The 20,906-nt window shown below is 50.5% G+C and overlaps 1 protein-coding gene across 1 annotated transcript; it reads right to left on the minus strand.

The window, feature by feature from the left end:
* Positions 1–562: 562 nt before the first annotated feature.
* Positions 563–6,588, minus strand: ACTB (actin beta). The gene is made up of 6 exons (XM_044981261.1): positions 6,455–6,588; positions 3,907–4,035; positions 3,309–3,548; positions 2,286–2,724; positions 1,764–1,945; positions 563–1,253 (listed from the first exon to the last, which is right to left on the minus strand). The coding sequence occupies exons 2-6, from the start codon at positions 4,027–4,029 to the stop codon at positions 1,110–1,112; spliced, it is 1,128 nt and encodes a 375-aa protein (XP_044837196.1). The 5' UTR covers positions 4,030–4,035; positions 6,455–6,588; the 3' UTR covers positions 563–1,109.
* Positions 6,589–20,906: the final 14,318 nt, after the last annotated feature.

Here is a 20,906-nt window from a genome sequence, read left to right on the forward strand (position 1 = left end):
GTTCAGGCTGCACATGTCTAGGGAAAGGGATTCTGGATCTAGCCCCTTTACAGATCTGACTGGGCAGCAGGAGAGATTCAGTGCTTCAGCTACCGAATCAGAGCTGCACCCATACTCCTCTGCTTCTTTGTGGCTATAGCAGGCATCCGGTTGGTCACCCTTCTTCCTTCCTCCCTCCATGTGCCGGGGTAGGATTGCTTTAATTTCACTCTGACAGCAATCTGGCCATCTCTGCTTTGATTCCTCTAGGAGCACACAGATAGAAGTGGTGGAAGCAGAAAGGGGGGTGGATGGGGGCAGTTTAAGGACACAAACTTGTCCCCACTGCTGAGTCTGCCTGCTTTAGCACAGCTGACACCTGGGAGGCATTACAGGAATGGCTCAGGCCTGACCTTTGGTGGGATCCAAGGAATGAAGCTGAGAAGGTTCCAGGAGAGACTTGTTCTTGCTGTAGGCTCTGCACATCTGGAGCCTACCTTCCCACCCATCCTCCCCACCAAAGCCAGTAGCCGGATGTGATCCGTGTGTGCGGTGAAGTGAGAAAGAGTCAACACCAGCCAAGTCTATTGTGTGCACTTTTATTTGAACTGGTCTTAAGTCAGTGTACAGGTAGCCCCTCCCCTCCCCCACATACTGGCACCACTTCTCATTGGACGCTCAAGGGGCACTGTAAAGCCTTCATTCACATCTATAATTGGGGAACAGCCCATTTGCTTGACAAAAACCAAAGAAAGGACCAAGTGTGTTTTGTTTTAAGGCGGCAGATACAAAGACACTTGTTGGGTTACATAATTTACTGACAAGCATTACTCTGCTCCTTCGAGCTGGGCTGCTGCCTCTACAGAGGCGAGTAACTTCCTGTAACAATGCATTATGCAATATTTGGAATGACTATTAAAAAAACAAATGTACAATCAAAGTCCTGATGCATTGTAGAACTTTGGGGACGTTCGCGCCATCATGTTAAGACTGCTGCTGTCACCTTCACCATTCCAGTTTTTAAATCCTGAGTCAAGCGCCAAAAAAAACAAATAAAGCCATGCCAATCTCATCTTGTTTTATGCGCAATTATGGGTTTTATCAAAGGTGGGATGTGGTAACAGTCCGGTTTAAAAGCATTTGCGGTGGACAATGGAGGGTCCGGATTCGTCATACTCCTGCTTGCTGATCCACATCTGCTGGAAGGTGGACAGTGAGGCAAGGATGGAGCCACCAATCCAGACAGAGTACTTGCGCTCAGGAGGGGCAATGATCTGTAAGAGACAAGAGAGTTACATGCTTGTAGCAACTGCCAACCAACACCACTGATGCTACAAGTAGCTGGATCACAGTTTGTGCTAGATCCAACAGGGCACAACCCTTCTGGAGCTCTTTTGCAACTTAAATGAAAAACTATTTAGTAACATGAAAGGTTAAGACCAGGCCTGTTGCAAGCCACTAGATTTGCCACATTAGAAGGCCAACAGTCAGTATTCACTTTTAGCCACCATCACATGGCATTTAATCAGAACATGGTTGAGTGGCAACATCCCATGTATGTTCCCAATTTAGGAACAGCATTCTTCATCAGCCCATTAGTGCCAGTGCTTCAGGCCAAGGAAGACTTCACATGGTGGTACTGTCATCAAAACAATATTACCCAGTGTTTCCAGGATTTGAGCTCTTGTAGCTTTTCATCCCAGGGACCTAGCTCTGATCAGGACAACCCCACCCACTGCTAGAACACGAGCAGAGAGCATAAGTTCTGGGATCTCCAACATTACCTTAATTTTCATTGTGCTGGGTGCCAGGGCTGTGATCTCCTTCTGCATTCTGTCAGCAATGCCTGGGTACATGGTGGTGCCACCAGACAGCACAGTGTTGGCGTACAGGTCTTTACGGATATCCACATCACACTTCATGATGGAGTTGAAGGTAGTTTCATGGATGCCACAGGATTCCATACCTAGCAGGAAGGAGCCAGTCATAAGGTCAGTAAGATACCAACTAGAGGATCACAACCTAAAATAAAGCTAGTGTGCCCTAAATCACACTAAGAATGCCAAATGCATGCATCATGCAGAATCCAGCACTGCACAGAGACAAGTGCTCCTTCCAGCCTTCAGCAAGAAGAGGAGATCTCTTGCTTGGCTTCACAACACTTAAGTTACTCTAGACTGATTGTGTGGGAAGCTGTGCGCCATTTGGAGTCACCTCAGGGGGAGGAGAGGACTTCACCACTAAAGCTTGGTGGGAAAAGCAAAGAGGAAATTGCACCAACCATCTCCTACAGGATGGTGACTTACCCAAGAAAGATGGCTGGAAGAGGGCTTCTGGGCACCTGAACCTCTCATTGCCAATGGTGATCACCTGACCATCAGGGAGTTCGTAGCTCTTCTCCAGGGAAGAGCTGGAGGCAGCGGTGGCCATCTCCTGTTCGAAGTCCAGAGCAACATAACACAGCTTTTCCTTGATGTCACGCACGATTTCCCTTTCGGCTGTGGTGGTGAAGCTGTAGCCTCTCTCTGTCAGGATCTTCATGAGGTAGTCCGTCAGATCACGGCCAGCCAGATCCAGACGGAGGATGGCGTGGGGGAGGGCATAACCTTCATAGATGGGCACAGTGTGGGTGACACCATCACCAGAGTCCATCACAATACCAGTGGTACGACCAGAGGCGTACAGGGACAACACAGCCTGAATGGCTACGTACATCGCTGGGGTGTTGAAGGTCTCAAACATGATCTGTGGACACAAGAGAAAAAGGTTAAGTTGACAGGATGCGACCAAGAGGCTCACTCAGCACTCACAAGAGACAGTTTGCGGCAAGTCATGCAAATGTCCTTATGCTGCAGAGTGTAGCATCTGCAAACTCAGGATTTGATCTTCTGGAACAGGAGACCATACTAACCAGCTCTGAGCTCACAGCAAACCCACCAACCCAAGCTCAAACCTTGGAACGAGGAATGGAGAGCATGGTCTAACCCAGCTGCGACACAGCAACTGTGGCTACCCACATCTTAGCTTTCTCACAAGCTCTAGAAAGCTATGTTACAGAAGTCACTCAGGGCAGGTGAATGGGTTAGTGTCTCGTTAGAAACAGCAGTTAAATGAGTTGCTAGTATAAAGTCAGCAAGAGGAAACCAGCTTAGGAAGAGCAAATAAAACCTGTCAAGATCCAGCAAAGAGAAGACTCAGGTCAGGAAAGGAAACCCTGTAGAGAATGGCAAAGGAAAAAAGATGAAGGCACGCAAGGGAGGAATGCTGGTCAGCAGCTCTCAGTCAGCTGGAGCCAAATGGAGAATGGGGACCAAGGCCACCTTACACACCTGTGTCATCTTTTCTCTGTTGGCCTTGGGGTTCAGGGGAGCCTCTGTAAGCAGCACAGGGTGCTCCTCAGGGGCAACTCTGAGTTCATTGTAGAAGGTGTGGTGCCAGATCTTCTCCATGTCATCCCAGTTGGTGACAATACCGTGTTCGATGGGGTATTTCAGGGTCAGGATACCTCTTTTACTTTGGGCTTCATCACCAACGTAGCTGTCTTTCTGGCCCATACCAACCATCACACCCTGTAGAGAGAAAAGTCAGAGCTGATTAGTCAAACTTGAGCCACTAACTCTGCAGACACCAAAAGGCCCCATTCCTCAGCCATGGCAGCTAGTGTGCTCTTTAGAGTTTTGCTGAGGTATTATGGGGGTTATAGGACCTAGGAAGCCAGGCCATAGGTACAGAACTTCCCCATCCCAGTAGAGATGAGGAGTTTTACTGGCTGACAGGAAGATGAACTAAACTAGCTCATTTCTTTTCACTCCTGCACAGCCACACGTGTACACAGACAGGATAGAGATCCTATATGCTATGCAGCGTTTTCTTCTGATCACTAGGATTCATCTGACAATACAGGCAAGATGCTATTCCATTACATACCTGATGTCTGGGGCGACCGACGATGGATGGAAAGACAGCACGAGGGGCATCATCCCCAGCAAAACCGGCTTTGCACATACCGGAGCCATTGTCAACAACGAGCGCAGCAATATCATCATCCATGGCGAACTGTAAAGTAATGGAGACAACATCATCAAGCTTGATTCGCTGGGCAACAGATGTTTCACTTTAGTAGGACGTCTCCATGCTCCAGCATTACTGGAAAAACTTGTAATAGCTGTGAGTGGATCATAGTTTGGGAGGAAAACCCCATGTGGCAAGGTTAAGCCATTTGCTTCTGAGCCTGAAGAGGCAAGGGCCTTCCCCACCCATTTCCTTTCTAGCTTCCTGTTTGTGAGCCCACTTCTCCCTTTCAACCACTAGAGGGTGCAGGGCACTGCATATTTTGCCTTTGCACCGATTTGGGACAAAGGAAGTCCCTGCTCTAGTCTCACATTATTACCATAAAAGGCAATGGTTAGAGCAAGCTTTGCAAGAAGCCAGTAGTGGGGCGTGGACGTGGAGCCAGCTTTTGGAGGACTGATTAAGGAGACAAGCCACTCCCCTCCCTTTTCAAATGAAGCATATGGCTGTGGCCACTCCCTGCAAGAGGGAGTGTGCCTGGTACCAGCACTAGGGTGTCTGAAGCACTGGGTAATGGACAACTGACACAGTTTGAAAAGGGGAAGTTACCCACACCCTGCTTCAGAGAAGCAGCCTGTCCCTGGATCCCACCCTGTTGAGCATTCAGGCTCTATGACTAGTTAGACCTGTCATGCAAGCAATTGCATTAGCTTTCACAGATGCATTCATCTCCCACTGACCTAACCCGGAAAGCAGTAAAGGGTTTCATAAGAAAGAAGCCTGCTTTATACACATTTAATTAACTGGCCGAGTTCAATTGCAGATTCCCCACCAGCTAGCCTCAAAACCCTGAGTGACAGCAGAAGCTAGCACAGGATTAACACAATACTATTATGCAATTGTCACACAAGGAGAACTCTAATCACTGAGACCAAAGTGCCAGGTTTAGAGCAGCAGATCCACCGGTTAACTGAAGAGTCAGATTCTCCCCACCTGTGCCTGCCCCCACCTTTTGTACCAACCTAGCAAGGGTCTCTGGGAACCTTGCTCCTTCACCCCACTGTTGGTTAGAAGCATGGCTGATGAGTCCCTGGTTTTTGTTTTAAAAAAAAAGCATTTTAAAACCAAACCTGCAATAAAAAGACCATCTCTTCCCCCTATCCTCAGGCAGAATAGCCCTGGATCTGTGCCCCCGAGACACTAACCAGCTAGACCTGCGGGGACCCCACCCCAGACACTAGAGACAATGCTCGCAGCAGAATCAGATTTCAGATCAGTCTTCCTGGATCCACCCACCCCTTCAGCCCCTTACCAAAAGGGAGCCTCCAGGGTTCCTTTAAGTGGCTGTATGGGGGCCTCCAGTGTAACCACCCCATAGGATGGGAGGGGAGGCGAGAAGAGGCAGCCAGCTCTCAGAGGGATCCCATATGCCTTCAGCAAGACAAAGAGACCCTCCCACCCTCCTACAGCCTCTGGGCCGGGAGACTGATTCATGCCTTTCCCCCTCCCCGTCCTGTGCATGGAGGATCCTCCCTCTGCCTCCTCCACCCTTCCCCAGCATGTGCTGAGCTGATACAATACAAGTACCGGCTTTCTGCCACCGGAAGCAGCAGCTCTGGAGTCACACCCTAGCCAGATCTTAAGGGCAGCAGCGAACAGATGCCCCCTTTTCCCCCAGATTTCTTCCAAAAAAGGAGGGGGGGGCACTCTCCCAAGCCCCTCTTTCTAGCAGGGCCCCTGGCCCACCAAACCCACCACTTCCCTCCTCTTTGGTGGGTGATTCGCTTTAGACTCCCCCTCCCTCCTTCCCTCCCATTCAACCTCTATTCCAACAACAAATCCTCTTAGGCACCGAGACCAGCGAGCCAGATTACAGCCCCAGAGCGGTCTCAGCGACACTGCAACCGACCAGACCAGACCCTCTCTGCACCCACAAACTCAGATTAACTTGAGGCAAACTCCACCGCACCCACCCCTCCCCAAGCCCCGATCACAACCATGCACCGGAACCCGTGGATGCAACCCCCACGGATTGCCTGGGGAGCTTGCACAGCCACCTCCAGCTACGCTCGTGGACAAGGAAGCTAGAAGAAACAGCTCATGCCCCTCGTGCTCAGCCAGTCACCGTTTGGTTCGTGCACTTTAGCGTTGCACAGAAAGAGCGAGACTCTCCCTAGAAGAGGAGCAGCCCCCAAATAAATCTTGCCCCCCAAAAAAGCAACCGCACAACAGCCGGACAGTTCATTGCAAGGGCTTTCCCTCGGCGGGGAGGGTGCAGTATTAGGCAGCAGCAGCTTTTAACTGGAAGCCATCAGAATTCAGCCCCTCTTTGGGGTCTTGGCGCTGGGGTGGGGGTAGTGAAATCAAGTCACTCGCCTCTAGTTAAGAAAGGGGCCCATAGAAATCCAGCCCGTCCTCTCTCCCCCCCCCCGCAGGAAAGCGGCTCCTGCCCCCCATCACTTACCTGGAGGAAGTTGCAAGTTTAGACCCTGGACAGAAAGAAGCGGCTCGGCCGGCTGGGGGGGAACGTGGCGCGTGCAGAAGGAGCTCACAGCTACTCCAACCCGCCTCGCGAGCCGGGTTTTATGGGGCCAGCGCGGTGGAGCCCGAGCCATAAAAGGCAACTTTCGGAGCCGGCCCTTCTGATTGGCCCGGCCGCTGCCTCTCCCGAGCCGCTTTGCACATTGCAGCAGTTTTTTTTTTTTTTTTTTTTTGCCTCTTGCAAAAAAAAAAAGAGCGAGCGAGCGAGAAGCAGGAGGGTTGGGGGGTGGGGGAGGGCTGCTCCTGCCTGTGGGTGCAGTACCCTGTCTGCTCCTTGGCAGGCGTGAGCCCACGCTCAGTGCCATAGCAATGCAGGGTTGATTCATAACGAAACGTGCATGCAAAGGCTGCCTTGTTGTTCTGCCCATGCACCAGCCTCTTGGGCTCCGTGTGGGTCTGGTGGCCCAGGCCACTGTGGCTCGCCAGGCCTGGGGGGGTCTTACCGCCTCCCACCCTACCTGCGTGCTACCGATTATTGGCCACCCTCGACGGAGCGTGGCAGGCTCGGTCGCGTGGCGCCCGGTGCCCCGGAGGCGTCCCCTTCAAATAACCTCCCTGCCTCGGCATGCCAGTGGAAAAGGGGTTATCTAGAGCCTGATCCTACAAATGCTGCAGAGGGCTGGCTACTGGAAGAAATGCCTGGCCTTCACTGGGGCCACATGCCACTCGGCTGCAAATGGGCCCTTAGACTGCAAGGTCTTCTGGACAGGATCCTTCGAGCCACTTCTCTGGCCTGGCTGAGGTCCCCCTCAGTGCAGGAAGGGGTTAAAGGCAAAGGCGGCTTACTCTGGAGCTGTCTAAGGGGCCTTCCTGCCCCCCCAGTCTAAATTAGAGTAGCCTCAGGCAGCAGCAAAGTTCCTGCCCCCGACTGTGCCCCTGGAATATCCCCTACACCCCAGGCTGTGAAAAGGCATGGCATATGGCTGGTTATATCAGCTAGGGAAGCCACTGCTGACTTTATGGCCCATTTATGTTGGGAAGGAAGCTCCAAGAGGTCATAGAGCAAAGGAAAATCAGACCCTACTGTCCATATGCTGGACTGTTAATGTGCCTTTGGCACCAGGCAACTAATAATCATGCAGAACAGATTCCAATTTAAAATTGAATTTAAGGGTCAAATTCACCCCACAAGGCAGTGGGCACAATGGAGCTGCTCTTGCCGCCATCATTGGTAAAGGCGGCCCTTTAACTCACTCACCCAAGGAATATTATGGTCACTTACAAACACTGTGAATGATATTGGTATTAAGATTGCTGCAAATGTGTGATACGGTACCAGCACCTGATCTGCCTGCTCTGTGTGTCCCAGTTGGAGTTAGGCACCTAAATACCTTTGTGAATCCCACCCACTGGGGCCAGTTCTACACTTCCAAATCTGCACCAGTGAGGCTGCACCAATGTAGTGGTTCAGTGAAGATGGTACTATGTTGACAAGAGAGCTTCTCCAGTCTGTGTAATTAATCCACGGCTGCAAGAGACAGTAGCTTATGTCAATGGGAGAAGCCCACCATCAGCATAGTGTCTAGACTGGGGATAGGTCGGTATGACTGTGTTGCTCAGGGCGTGTATAGTGTAGACCTGGCCTGAGTAGTGCTTAGTGGTTGTTGTCTTGGCCTGGCCTGAGCTCTCTGCAGATGGAGGCCTGCAGCCACTCATCTGCACACAGGTCATTGTAGGATCAGACTTAGCTGGAACTTGGGAGTTCTTGTTCCTTTTCCATTTAGCTGTTTGGTGCCGAGCTAAATGTGCCCTTGTGTGTGTTGTTTTTGTGTGAACGTTCCTCACTGCATTGTATTTCTGCAATTCTGGGTTTCATTATTATAATAAAACATCATTTCAAAATAAAGGTTAGGCCATCATAACGGTAACAATGCCCAGCAATTACATAGCACTTTGCATCTTCAAAGCACTGTACAAACTTTAAGTAATTAACCAAGTTAATTAAACAGTAGTGTAAGTAAAGTGTCAGCCTCAACTCACAATCTGTTGCAGTTGGCAGCACAGACTTACTGTTACTTAAATGTAGGTCCTTTCAGATTTAATCCCAGGGGTTTAAAACACAAAATCCCCTGGAAAATGCTAACAATGTGTGTTATTTATCAGACACCTCCAACTGGCCCTGATCATATGGGTAGGTGACGCTCAGGTGCGGAGGACAACAGGGTGATGGGGTACCACGGCATGGGAAGGGCTGCTGTGACAGTTTTACAGCCTGTTCCTTGAAAGCCCTTAGTCACAGGAAAGTCAAGGAGGCTGCTCAGGTGAATAAAGACAACCGGAGTAAAGGTGTGCAGGACTGGACCTTCATTCAGCTAACAGGATGCCTGAAGGGAATCACTGTTCCAGCCATTTAACTTTGATCCTGCCTGCTGAGGTTGGTTGTTTTCTTGGTTGTTTTTTTTGTTGGTGGTGGGGATTTTTTTAGGGGGGGGAGGGGTAAATACATTATCTCCCCAGGTAAGATGTATCATGGCATCTGTGCTATATGGAACAAAGGAAGGAAGAAAACAGCAGGGGAAGCTGTGCAAAGAGCTTCAAAACAGAGCTCTGCAGTTGCCTAGGGAGGGGGGATACTATAGGATATAACGACTGTAACAACCCATTTATGGATCGGGCCAGGATCTTGTTCCCATCCTATCATTTCCTATGTTGCTCTCCTATGTTCTATTTTTTTGAATTCACCCCTGTGCAGAGGGTCTGTGCCCAGCGATAGCCCGGTATGGGGCCAGAATCCTGCAGGATTCTCAGAGGAGTTGGGAAGGGCTGGTGGCATCAGGCCTTGGTTCCTTTCTTCTTCCTGTGGCTTAATGCTGAGGTGCCCAGAGAACAGCCAGGGGGACCAATGGCTTCCTAACGGTGGGAGGATCAGGGTGAGGACACGCTGATCCACTGCAGGATTGTATGGCTGGTGAACTCAAGCCATAAGCGATTTCTAGTCATGTGTCAAGGGCACGACAGCCAGGAGAATATATTAAGCAAGCTCAGGTTCCTGGTAAATGGACAATGTGCCTCTCAGTGCTTGGAAGCCCCTTGTTTTGAGGGAGCTCTTTTCTTAAGGCAGGAGCGGAAAGAGCTGTGTCTGCCCCAGGTAACTCCAGGAGAACTGCTGCTGCTGCCACCAGTAGCCATCCTGGGTAGGAGGAAGGTGGGGGCTGAGAGGAGGGAATCTTCGTGTCATAGCTGTGAAAGGACCATCCTGCTCCGCCATGTGGTGGATGCTCTGTTTCAAACTCTGTGCTGGCTTGGGTCACGTTGCCACATAGAAAGGTTGGACCAGACTCTGCCCTCGGCTTCACTGGTGCAAATCCAGAGTAATTCCAGTGCAGTCAATGGCGCGCCTCCAGATTTACGCGGTTGTCACTGAGAGCAGAATCTGGCCCTTTGTGTCATTACTGTGCTCTTAGCATGAGGGGGTTCCCCTAGGTCTGTTCTAGCTTTGTTAGGCTCTGAAGATACACACAACGTGCGCCCTGTCCAGGAGAACCCGTATGGTATCAAGAACCTGCCTAAAGGAACATGAGTATGCCACATGAACCTGACGCCCACATCCCACGCATAGTGCACCATGAATGTGCTCTGTTAATTACGCTGTGAAGGGAAACCCATAGGACACAATAGACCACTAGTGTATGCACTATGGATGGGCTCTTAAACGATACTGTGATCAAATACACATGCAAAGAGGCACTCAGCTTACACTGATAATGTTCTTACAAATCTACCCTAGATCTCCTCTTACGAACATACAGAATACAGGCTAGTGAGTGCAAAAAGCACCCTGCCAAAAATGTCCAGCTATAAGGAATGAAATAAAGGTTACTTCAAAACCTCAGGGTTTTCCTTAAGGAGGGGTGGAGAGTGGAAAGAGGGGGCTGAGCATAGGAATCTAGGGACCAGGCACTCCTGAGCGCAAATCCTGACTCTGCCATTGACTTTCTCTGTGACCTTAGGCAAGTCCCTTAACCTGTCTGTGGCTCAGCTTCCTCATCAGTAATTGGTTAATTCCCTACCTCCTAGGGGAATAATTAATTAATACACTTCTTTGAAAAGGCTGCGTGGTGAGAACTATATGTCAAATAGGAGATGTTCCAAGTCCTGGATGAATGATGGCTGCCAAGGAGTAAAATGAGGTGAGGGGAAAGGTTACATGGGAGAGTTGATAAGGGACCAGAACAAGCACTACCATTTGTTGGGGGAAGGGAACAGAGAGCTCCCATAATAGGGACTGTGAAGGAGGTTGATATGGTCAACATCTGCTTTGTCGCAGTTCTCAGCAACAAAGGATGAAAGGAGCAGGGGGCTCAGGCAGATAAACGTTAATGGAGGCACTAGAAACATCAGGATTCGTAAGAGGCAAGTGAAAGACTCCTGAGATAAGAAGCGTATCAATCAGCAGGCCAGATGCGATTCAGCAGCCCTGCAAAGGGACTGAGCAAAGGAGTCACCAAGCTCCCCTGTCTTTGGGGACTCATGCAGAGAGGGCGAGGTGTGATGGGGGATGGCAGATGTAGGTTGGATCATTTAGAAGGAAGGGAAAATACCTGCCAGATAGAATCAGCTAACATCCAGGAATATTGGAGCAAATCATAAAGCAATTTGGAAACTCCTGGAAAACAATAACAAAACCCCTGAACGTTAAATCCTTTTCATGCAATGGGAATTTTGCCTGCACAAGGACCGCAGGAGCGGGCCCATAATAAGTAGTTAGCAGCATGGCTTCCATCATTTCCTTTGAGATAGAGAAAAGCTAGAGTCCAAGTCTCCTGAATATAAAGCGGATTCTTTATTGAGGCTGCTGATCACAGACAGATAGGGAGGTCCTCTCCACACCCCAGACTGACTTCTACCAGGAGTACTGCCTAATGTTTTCTCCCAGAGCAAAACGCAGAGGAAGGGACTGGCAAGAGACTCCAGGTTAATATCAGCTAGCACAGAAACGAACCCGATATCTTTTGGTGGCACATGTAAGGTGCTCATCTACCATGGCGATGGGAGTGGCACAGGAACCTGAACAGAAAAGACCAGGCAAACGGAATGTGATGGACACAGCAGGTCAGAGCAGAGTCTTAGGGCCTGGGTCTCCATTGCATCATCATTTACACCTGGGCCAGGTGAGTGAGTAGTGGGTGTCAAAGGCTCCCATTCTGATCTGAACCTCATGCCCACCTCCATGGCAAAGCTCCATGGATGGTTCGGATTGCACCTGGACTAGATTGCCCATCCCTATCTGCACCTGCAAGGAAGTAACACAAAGAGGGGCGCGGGGGGAACATTTTCAAGGGTGAGTTTAGGGATATAGCAGAGAGCGCGCCACAATCTGAAATTGGATGTGGGCCATAGAAAAAGGCAGGATCTTGTCTGAAAATGCAACGAGGGGTGTCTCCTACTCACATTCACTTTGGGATTTTGTTATTCTTCGGGATAGGGGACCAACCTGTCTATATCTAGCCAGTCCCTTTGAGCAGGGGGTTAGACTAGATACCTCCTGAGGTCCCTTCCAACCTTGGTATTCTATGATTCTATGATTCTATGTGCTGCTGTGAGAAGCCAAGCAAGATACAGGTTAAATACCAGAACAGGGTTTACAATGAGGTCTGTCAAAGCCAACGGCAGTTGAAGGCACAAGTTCCTCCCATGAGCAGGCATTGTGAAACTGTCAATGTAGGCTTTGGGGGTTTTCTTTGTTTCAGTTCACTTTTCCTTGCCTTCCCCTTGGCCTGCTCTGCGGTGTTGGATCTCCCTGGCTCATGGTGAAATCATCTGTAGGAGGATGCTCTGTGCCCTGCTGTGGTTGATACGGCTGGGGCCTCGTTCTCAGGAACTATATTCCCCGGCTCTGCCTTCATCTCCATCTCTTGCTCTTTTTTAAAAGAAATTTCACCCCCGGGCAGCCTCACTCATAGGACACTGCATCAACTTTGTTTTCAGCTTGTCCCTTCCATTCCCATAATCGGAGCTTTCTTCCCCTCATCATGTGCTCTGGCCATTCGCCTTTTCACAACCTCCTGATCGCTTTCTCTCCCTCCTCCCCGCCAGTCAGTGCCTCCATGGAACATTCCGGTTTATTATGTGAGAGAAACATCCCTGAGGGTGAGCTCCAACCCCTCCTCCCATGCCCAATAGAAGAATCTCGGAGGAGGAATCCAAACGAAGATGTGTCTCATGCAAGGATGTCTTCAGACTCTTCCCTTCCCAAACCATTGCAGGGGGTTACTGACAGCGGGTGACATGAGAAGGACCCCTGCCCCTTCCAAGGAGAGGCATTCTGGAGTCCTCTCCTCCGCCCCTTCCCTACACCGACGCTCATTTGCTCTCTCACTTTCCACCCTCTAGCCACAATGAGGAAGAGAGATGGTGACACTGAGCCAAAAGATGCTAAGCAACCCCTGGAAACTTTTGAAATTAACAAGTGGGTTTTTAATAAAATCCCCTCAGAGAGCTTTTTTTCTAGCACTGGTTTTTCCCTCCTCTTGTGCTTGTGGGGCGGAAGGGAAGGCCCAGCCCATGACATCTTAGTTCATAGATTTGCAGGCCCAGATCCTGAGTCCCTTACTCCACTTTTACTAGTCCTCAGTCCCGCAAAACTTCCATCATCTTCAATAGGCGTCTCAGCAAGGACCTCAGGGTTTGGTCCATAGACATTAGAGATGGGAGTGATTTGGTCACTCCAGCTACCCTTCCTCTGGTCAGGCCAATGTGGGATTGTTCCCTACAGTGTATCTCTGAGAGTTTTGTCCCACTTATTTTAAATGTCCCAGGCAGTAGGGTGTCCATCGCACCCACAAGAGCTATGAAGTCTCTCTAGCCTGAAGCTTTGTAGGGACAGTCAAATTTTTCCTTATTAATTTAATTGTATCCCCTGTGCCACCCCAGACAACTCCTCCCCTTCTAGTATTTGTAGACTATGATAGTTGCCCTGAGGTATATCGCTTTATATATTCAAACATCAATGCCTCACTAGGATCCCCTGAGAAGTCACTCCAATTGATCAGCGCCTTTGTGGTAATGAGGTGTATGCAGCTACCCTTGCAGAACTCTATGCAGGGGGGACTATCCCTTCTGTGACCTGATGCGTCTGCATGGGCAGACTAAAATTGCATCAGGCATATGCTCCATCTACAGCCAAAAATGGCTATGGCCTTTTGGCTTCAATAACACATTTGAAAACTCATGTCTAACTCACCATCCTCCATCCTGTGTTTCTTTCAGCAGTAAGGCCTCACTGGTTTCTTTTTCCCATGGAAGAGACGAGCCTGACTCTTCTTTCTCTTAAACCAGTTTCACACCAGTGAAATACCCTTGACTCCAGTGCAGTCACTCCTGATTTGCACCAGTATGAGAGCAGATCCTCTGCATTTGTGTTAACCCCTCTGGATGTAATAGCTTGTATTTTCCCCAGTTGACTCTCATGTTATCACTTGCTGCCCTCCTTTCGAATCTCTCTAGGCCCCTTGGCCCAGCTTCTCTGTCCTCTCTGGGGTTTGTAGCTCCTCTCCAGCTGTGAATTTCATCACTGCACTGTTTACCCCTTATTTCCAGCTCATTAGTAAGGATGGGGACCAACAAATGTTTGGCCAAGTGTGACAGCCATTCACCCACCTCAGGAGAGCAGCATTCTCATAGGAGAGGCGTCCCCGTCGCATACATGTTTTCTCGGTATCTTTTTAGAAAAAAGGAGGGGGGTTAAATGTGTGTATGTTTTGCTTACAGAGTTTCTCATCCTAACACAGTTAGATCTCGGGGATGCCATTATTTACTGTTCCCCCCACTCCAACCCATATAAAAGTGAGAGCCAGCGTTAAGGGGTAGGAAGCAGGGCAATTGCCCAGGGCCCCACACCACAAGGGGCACCACGAAGCTAAGTTGCTCAGGCTTCAGCTTCAGCCCCGGGTGCTGGAGCTCAGGGCCCCGGGCTGCACTCCTGCACGGTGGGGCTTCAGCTTTCTGCCTTGGGCCCTAGTGAGTCTAACGCCAGCCATGCTTGGCAAAGCCCCTGAAACCTGCTCACCGCCCCCCAGGGGGCCGCAGACCCCTGGGTGAGACCCACTGAGCTGGGCCCTCCGAGTCCAGTATAATGATGCTGGTAAATGTCCCCTCACACTAGCCTGAGCCCGAGTTTCAGGTGACATCCCTCCATCTAGAAAATAGGGGGAATGAGAGAACAAGAGGGTAATGCTAAATAGCAGGCACCCTGGCTTCTTTTGAAATGTGTCAGCTCCCTGGAACTATTCATCACCCCAGTGATGCAGCCTGAAACTCAAACCCTGCGTCTCCCCAGTCAGGGTAAAACAACAATCTGCCACAGCAGTATCATAGTTGCTTGGAAACTTTCTCATACAGTATGTTCTCCATGGATTTGTTACATGGCCCATAAAACGTACCACAAAGAGATGAACATTGATTCTTTCATCCCATGCAGTATCTTTTACATCTTTTTTCTAATTACTTTGCAAATGCTGTTGTAAAAAGCATTATAATGCTCGATGGAATTCTCTGCTGGCTATCAGTGTACATGGGAAATGAAACAGATATTGGAATATTCAAAATGGGATTCAGTCTAATCTCCTCTCAACTTGCTGACAATAACAAGGGTTTTAGCACCTTCCCTCCAAGGATCTTAAAGCCCTTTGCCAAGATGACACGATGACCTCACAGGACTGCTGGCAGGCTTAGGGACAGAGCATTATCTTCATTTTGTAGATGGGGAAACGGAGGTGCAGAGGGGTTGAAGCCAGCATTTGAAAACGTACATCTCCAGGTGTTCTGAGAGTTGTGAAGTGCCCTGAACATACACAAGGCTGTATAACTGCTAAGCACTATTGTGATTTTGATGTGGTGGTTTTAATCTCTAATTAACTCAGGCTAGGGGAAGGAAGGATGGCTTAGTGGTTTGTACAAAGGACGGGGACTCGGGATAACTGGGCTCTCTTCCTGGCCCTGCCATCGTCTTTGGGCAAGTGACTACTACCCACCTTTTCAAATCTGAGTGCCCACGGATAGGCATCTCAATCTATACTGAGGCACCTGACTACGGGGTGTGATTTCCAGAGGTGCTGAACACAGGGGCGCTGCAAGTTCTCAACTGCCATGAAAATCTATCCATTCAGCCACAGCCCCTGTGGAGCAGGGCATTGTTTTTATCCCCATTTTACAGATGGGGAAATCGAGGCACAGAGGGGTTAAAGAGGGGAGGATAACAAAGGCACAAAGGGCAGGCAGGTTCCCAACTCACACTTAACAGTCAATGGGAGTTAAGTGCCTAACTCTCCTTGTGCCTTTGAAAATCCCGCCCCCCCCCAAGTGACATGTCTGAGTCCGCAAAGTCAGTGGCAGAGGAATGGAATGTAGGTGGTGTTGTGTCCCAGTCCTCCATTCAGTCCCCTAGTGTCTCTCTTTTGAAAGAAATAATTTGGGACAATTCAGTGTGCACCAACTAGTCTCTTTACTGGAACCAATGATACTGAACTCCACCTAACACCCCTTAATGCCAGTAACTTGTTTCCCATAAGCAGTACACACACTATGACTCACTCTAGGAGAGCAGTGGGACCTTCACCCAATGTCAGGTACATGGGCATTTTTCTTAAACCAGTTTACATCTGGTGTAACTCACTGAAATCAGTGGAGCTACACTAGTGAGAACAGAATCAGGCCTGATCTCTCTCTAGGCAACGCTGCTCCAAAGAAGAGCCCAATGCTTCTCCAATTGAAGTCAACCGCAAATCTCCCATGGATTTCAGTGGGAGCATGGTGGGCCTGCTGTGTGTTTGAATGCCGTCCAAGACAATCTAATGGTCCATCTAGCAAACAAATTCTGGGATTAAATAAATCTGTCCTGTTACAGATTGTGTGTGTCTAGACATCAATATTGGGTTGCTAAACCAAAACAACCGCAGATCATCATCACAGATCATGTCCCCAGAAGTTCCTATCTTCCACTTTGTTTAGACCCCACTTTGGCTTATTCCATGCATTCTTTCCGGCAGAAGATAAGATCTTAGTAGAAAGCTAAACAAAACCAGTTAACATCTTGTGTTAATCGACACTCCCTGGATCCATTAGCATATTACGTCCTGTTCTCCACCAGATATGGGTCTAATTTTTTCATTTTGGGATTAGTAAAGAGGCCCTCATACTCAGATAACAAGCAGTTATAAATAAGAGTCTTTATATTTATACACACATACATACACACACGCACACACACAGAAGGAGAAAGCACAAGCTTTCCCAACAGATTCACCACTTGATTTTAAATTGTAGAGGTTCAGATACATTTATCTAGTGAGTTTTAGAGTCATTCTGCCCTAAGACAGGCACTCGACCCAGTCTCCATTTGTGCAAAGACAACTTTGCACAACCACACTATGGTGCACAGTTTTCTGCACCAATACCTGCGTGCACAGATGTTATAATCTGTACACACAGGGGATGAGGTCAGTGTTTGTCAGTTATGCCCCCGGCCCACATGTGTGATAAAGTCCCATCATTTGTGGTCCAGGAGAGAATGATCCAAAGATGTACTTCGTGTCTGTATATAGGGTGAACTTCACCCCTGGGGAGAGGGCCAGCGCCAGTTAAGTCCTACTTATGCCCGGGAGGGCTTCAATCTCCAGTGCTGTTTGCCTGGCTCATCTCAGGGTGTGTCTACACTGCAATAAAACACCATCTCGCTATAGTTTACTGCAGTGTACATAGACCTAGAGAGGCATGTACGGGGCTGGTGTAACCACTAGGCCAACTAGGTGGCCGCCTAGGGCGCCAAGATTTGGGGGCACCAACAAGCAGTGTCCAGCGTCACGGGAGTCAGCTGAATGGGGCAGGGCGGGGAGCGAGGCCTCCACAACAAACCCGCCCCCGCAGCGAGGGACTTCGCACAGGACGGTCAGTGGGAGCCTGTGGCGGAGCGAGGAGGAGACAGCCGGCCGGGCGCGGCGCCAGCGCGGCTGAGGGACGGAGCCGTTGGGGGAGGCAGGACGTGGTCCTGAGCTCAGGTGAGCTTCTTCCTCCAATGCGCCGCACCTGGGGCCAGGTGCAGCCACCTCCTGGGGCCAGGGAAAGTGAAACTAAACCCTGAAGCGCGACGGAGGGGAAAGGGCTGGTGCAGGTGCCGCTTCCAAACACCGACCCCCCCGGGTGGCACTGTGCCAATGCAGGGAGCTGGCCCTGAACCCCAGGGAGATCCTCACCTGCTCCCTGGGAGAGCCCGGCTCTGCCCTTCTCGCCCCTGGGTCCCCCCTGGAGGGCGAAGTACTCAGAGCCTGGGAACGTTTAGAGACCCTGCGAGCTGGGGGCATTCTCAGCCTCCTCCTTGCTCATAGGTTCCCCCGGGCCAGAAGGGACCCTTGTGATCAGATCATCTCCTCTGCCCCCCTTGTATTAATTCTAATGAACAATGCCACATGATGCAGGATTCATTTTTGAAAGTTTATAAGCAGCGATGCCCCGGGGCGGGGGGGCGGGGCGCACAAGGTAGAAGTTTTGCCTAGGGCGCAAAATATCCTTGCACCGGCCGGGGGCATGTGAGCCCCTCCGTGGTATCAGAGCGGCTTGCTTTTGTATCTGGCAGAAGAAGCTGCTTTCAATGTGGAGCTAGCTAATCCGCTGGGCATTGGCCTTGTGCTGGCCTTCTGCACAGGGAGGGCTCTCATCCAAATGGAGGCCACCTTTTGAAAACTGGAGCCCAAAACTGCCATCCTGACAGCAGTGGACAGAGAGGCCCCCTTATGCATAGCATGGACAGCCGCTGGGCAAGCTTCCCCCAGGCTGCCCTGCTAATGTCACTCAGCCCTGACCTGGAAAGGACTCCTAGGAGGGAAAGGAGCATTCAGTCACTGCAGGGCATTCAGCCCTCAACCTTTTCTGCCCAGACCACCTGCAAGAGGCACTTGTGAGTGTCAATAGCCACTCCGAATGGGACTGAGATCACCAGCTCCTTCCACACAGGCCTCTGCACAGCTCGAGACGCGCTCCTTTCAGACCTGGGCTAGAGCCGAACTAATACCCTGGAGCCAGGGGAGCGAGAGGGGAGGGGAGAAATACAGCTTGGATCTGCCTGGCGGGGTTGCACCTTTGATTTTCATGTTGAATGTCAGCGACAAAAGAACCCAGCCCCAACGGGCACGCTCCGAGATTAAATGCACAACGGCTCCAGACTGTCCTGCTCCTGCCTCCCGGCTCTGCCCTCATCTCCCCGCCCCTGCCCATCGCTCCTCCTGTCTAAAAGCGCCAGTTCTTTCGCCTCCCTTTTGCAGTCCCTCGTCCCTCCTCTCCAGTGGCCGGGGCTGTGACTCTCCAAGGACGGGTGCTGCTTTCTAGTTATTTCACGCCGGCGCGTACACGTCACAGTGCGGAATATTGAGCGTTTGGATGGTTAATGCAGCCACTTCCTCAGCCTTAGTTTTGTTGCAGGACTCATGTCCCCAGAGAAAGTGCAGAGGAGGCATTTGTGTGCCCAGATGATGCTCCCTCCTCTTGGCGCCCTCTCGGCGCTCCAGGCCTCTTCCTTTGTTCTGCAGCTAGGGTCCGGATTGCTGAAGTCAGCAACACAGCCCCGGTGGTGGAGGAAGCTGTGCAGCTCTAGAAGGCCAGACATCATGTAAATAATAATTGGGCAGGATCTGAGCAGAGAGGGGAAACATACTGGTCAGAATCCCTCAGTCCCATTGACACTACAGCCACCATCCTAGGGTAGTAACAGCCAATGATTCCAGCTACTGGGGACCTATGCGCGTGTGTGTCTGCCCAGCCGAGTTCAACAAAGCCCTGGGTAAAACCGGCAGATGTTGTCTGCATGGTGTGGTCCCAATGCACCGTCTGCTGCTGAGGACACTACGCGCACTCACTGAACAGTCTTTTTCCTTGACTTGTTCAATACAAAGGGGAAAAAACCTACCTAGTTCTCAGCAGGAGGAAGACACTAAGCAGTGAGTGAGCAGCTCCTTGGAGGCCGTGGGCTGGGGACTCCCTAAGCCATTGCCGTGGGGAGTCTGCTGCGAGCTGGGGCACTCACGCCCCATGTCTCTCCGATGGACTGTGGCTCTCACACATCCTGCCTGTTCTGTGGAAGGAACACTGCGTTGCTGATGGATGAAGGTTCAAGGTGACTTGGGGTAGCACATTCACAACCCCCGGGTGCGCACTCTGTGGTCCCTGTATCGCTTCACCTGCCTTCCAGTTATCCCACATACCCGCAGTGGCTTTTGCTGCAGCCATTAACCCTCCTCCATTCCGCCTTGTGCATTAGGGCTCCCATGCTCAGCACGGCCTCCCTACGGACAAGGGCCCCGAGCCAGAGCTTCCATGGGTTGGTTAGCTAACCCCACGTTAGGGGCAGTAGCTAACAGAAAGAGGTGGCCTCAGGCCACTGTGATGGCCTCAGCCAGTATTAAGGCCAAGACAGAGAGACAGCTCTAGAAAACGACAGGTAGGAGGAGGAGTCAGAAAGAGGCCAGATCCCCTCAGCTGGAAGGCATGAAGGGACGCACTGCACCACAGGACCATCGGCTTTGGTGCCTCTGAGGCTTCCCAACAGTTTGTAAAGGCGACACAGGGTGTGACCAAGGGGTAAACAAGACAAGCTGGCTATTGTCCGTCTATTTTTAAGGTCCACCCCAGTCCCTTATTCTCAATGGACCACAGCAGCCTAGTTACTGCCTGGAATATTAGTATAACTAGATGCGGCCAGTCCCGTCAGAAGGGCAGGGAATAGAGCAGGTGCCTTGGCCTTGTTTTGATGGTGGTTCCCAGAGATAACTCTGCTGTTTCCTCTCCCACCTCCTTCCCAACCTTAGCCATGCCTGCCTCGGCAGCAGCCAATTACCCAGGCCTAATTCAGACCCAGCTACTGAATATTTGCAAGGGATTAAGTGCAAAGGCAATTGACAAGAGCTACAGGAAGAGCATCAGAGCTTAACCTCTTCGGGTGGGTGGCTCGACTCTGCCACGGCCAGCTTGTATCACAGCCCCGGTGCCTGGATTCGGGAATGTTGAGGCAGAGCAAAGCTTTGTTCTGTTGTGTTTTGGCAGGCTGTGGAAATGTGTCTCAGGTCCACTCCAGCATGGGTGGGTGGCAGCCCATCGCAAGAGAAAATAAATTCCAACCCCTCCACCTTTTTTTTTTAAACTGTGTCTGTCGCCAAATGAATCAGATAGCAACTCCTCCATTATAATGTATTACGGACAGCGTCCAACAGTGTTTAACAGAGACCAGGGGTCCTTTTGCTTTGACCTAGAGTTGCAGCATTATGAGCATGAGACTAAACTGATGTGAGCTGTCACCAATTGACAAACCTAACCAGCAGCTCTGTCAGCGCAGCCAAGAGCCTGTTTCCTAACCGGTCCGGGAAATAAGCCTTAAATGGCAAAACCTGGTT

Source organism: Mauremys mutica, chromosome 11, assembly GCF_020497125.1.
Source record: "Mauremys mutica isolate MM-2020 ecotype Southern chromosome 11, ASM2049712v1, whole genome shotgun sequence".
NCBI lineage: Eukaryota > Metazoa > Chordata > Testudines > Geoemydidae > Mauremys > Mauremys mutica.

Excerpts from the sequence above, each read along its gene's own strand:
- ACTB (XM_044981261.1), bottom strand. The coding sequence starts at position 4,029 with ATGGATGATGATATTGCTGCGCTCGTTGTTGACAATGGCTCCGGTATG. Across the intron at positions 3,549-3,906 it reads TCGGTCGCCCCAGACATCAG|GGTGTGATGGTTGGTATGGG; the intron begins GTATGTAATGGA and ends TTCTCTCTACAG. Across the intron at positions 2,725-3,308 it reads ACAGAGAAAAGATGACACAG|ATCATGTTTGAGACCTTCAA; the intron begins GTGTGTAAGGTG and ends TTGTGTCCACAG.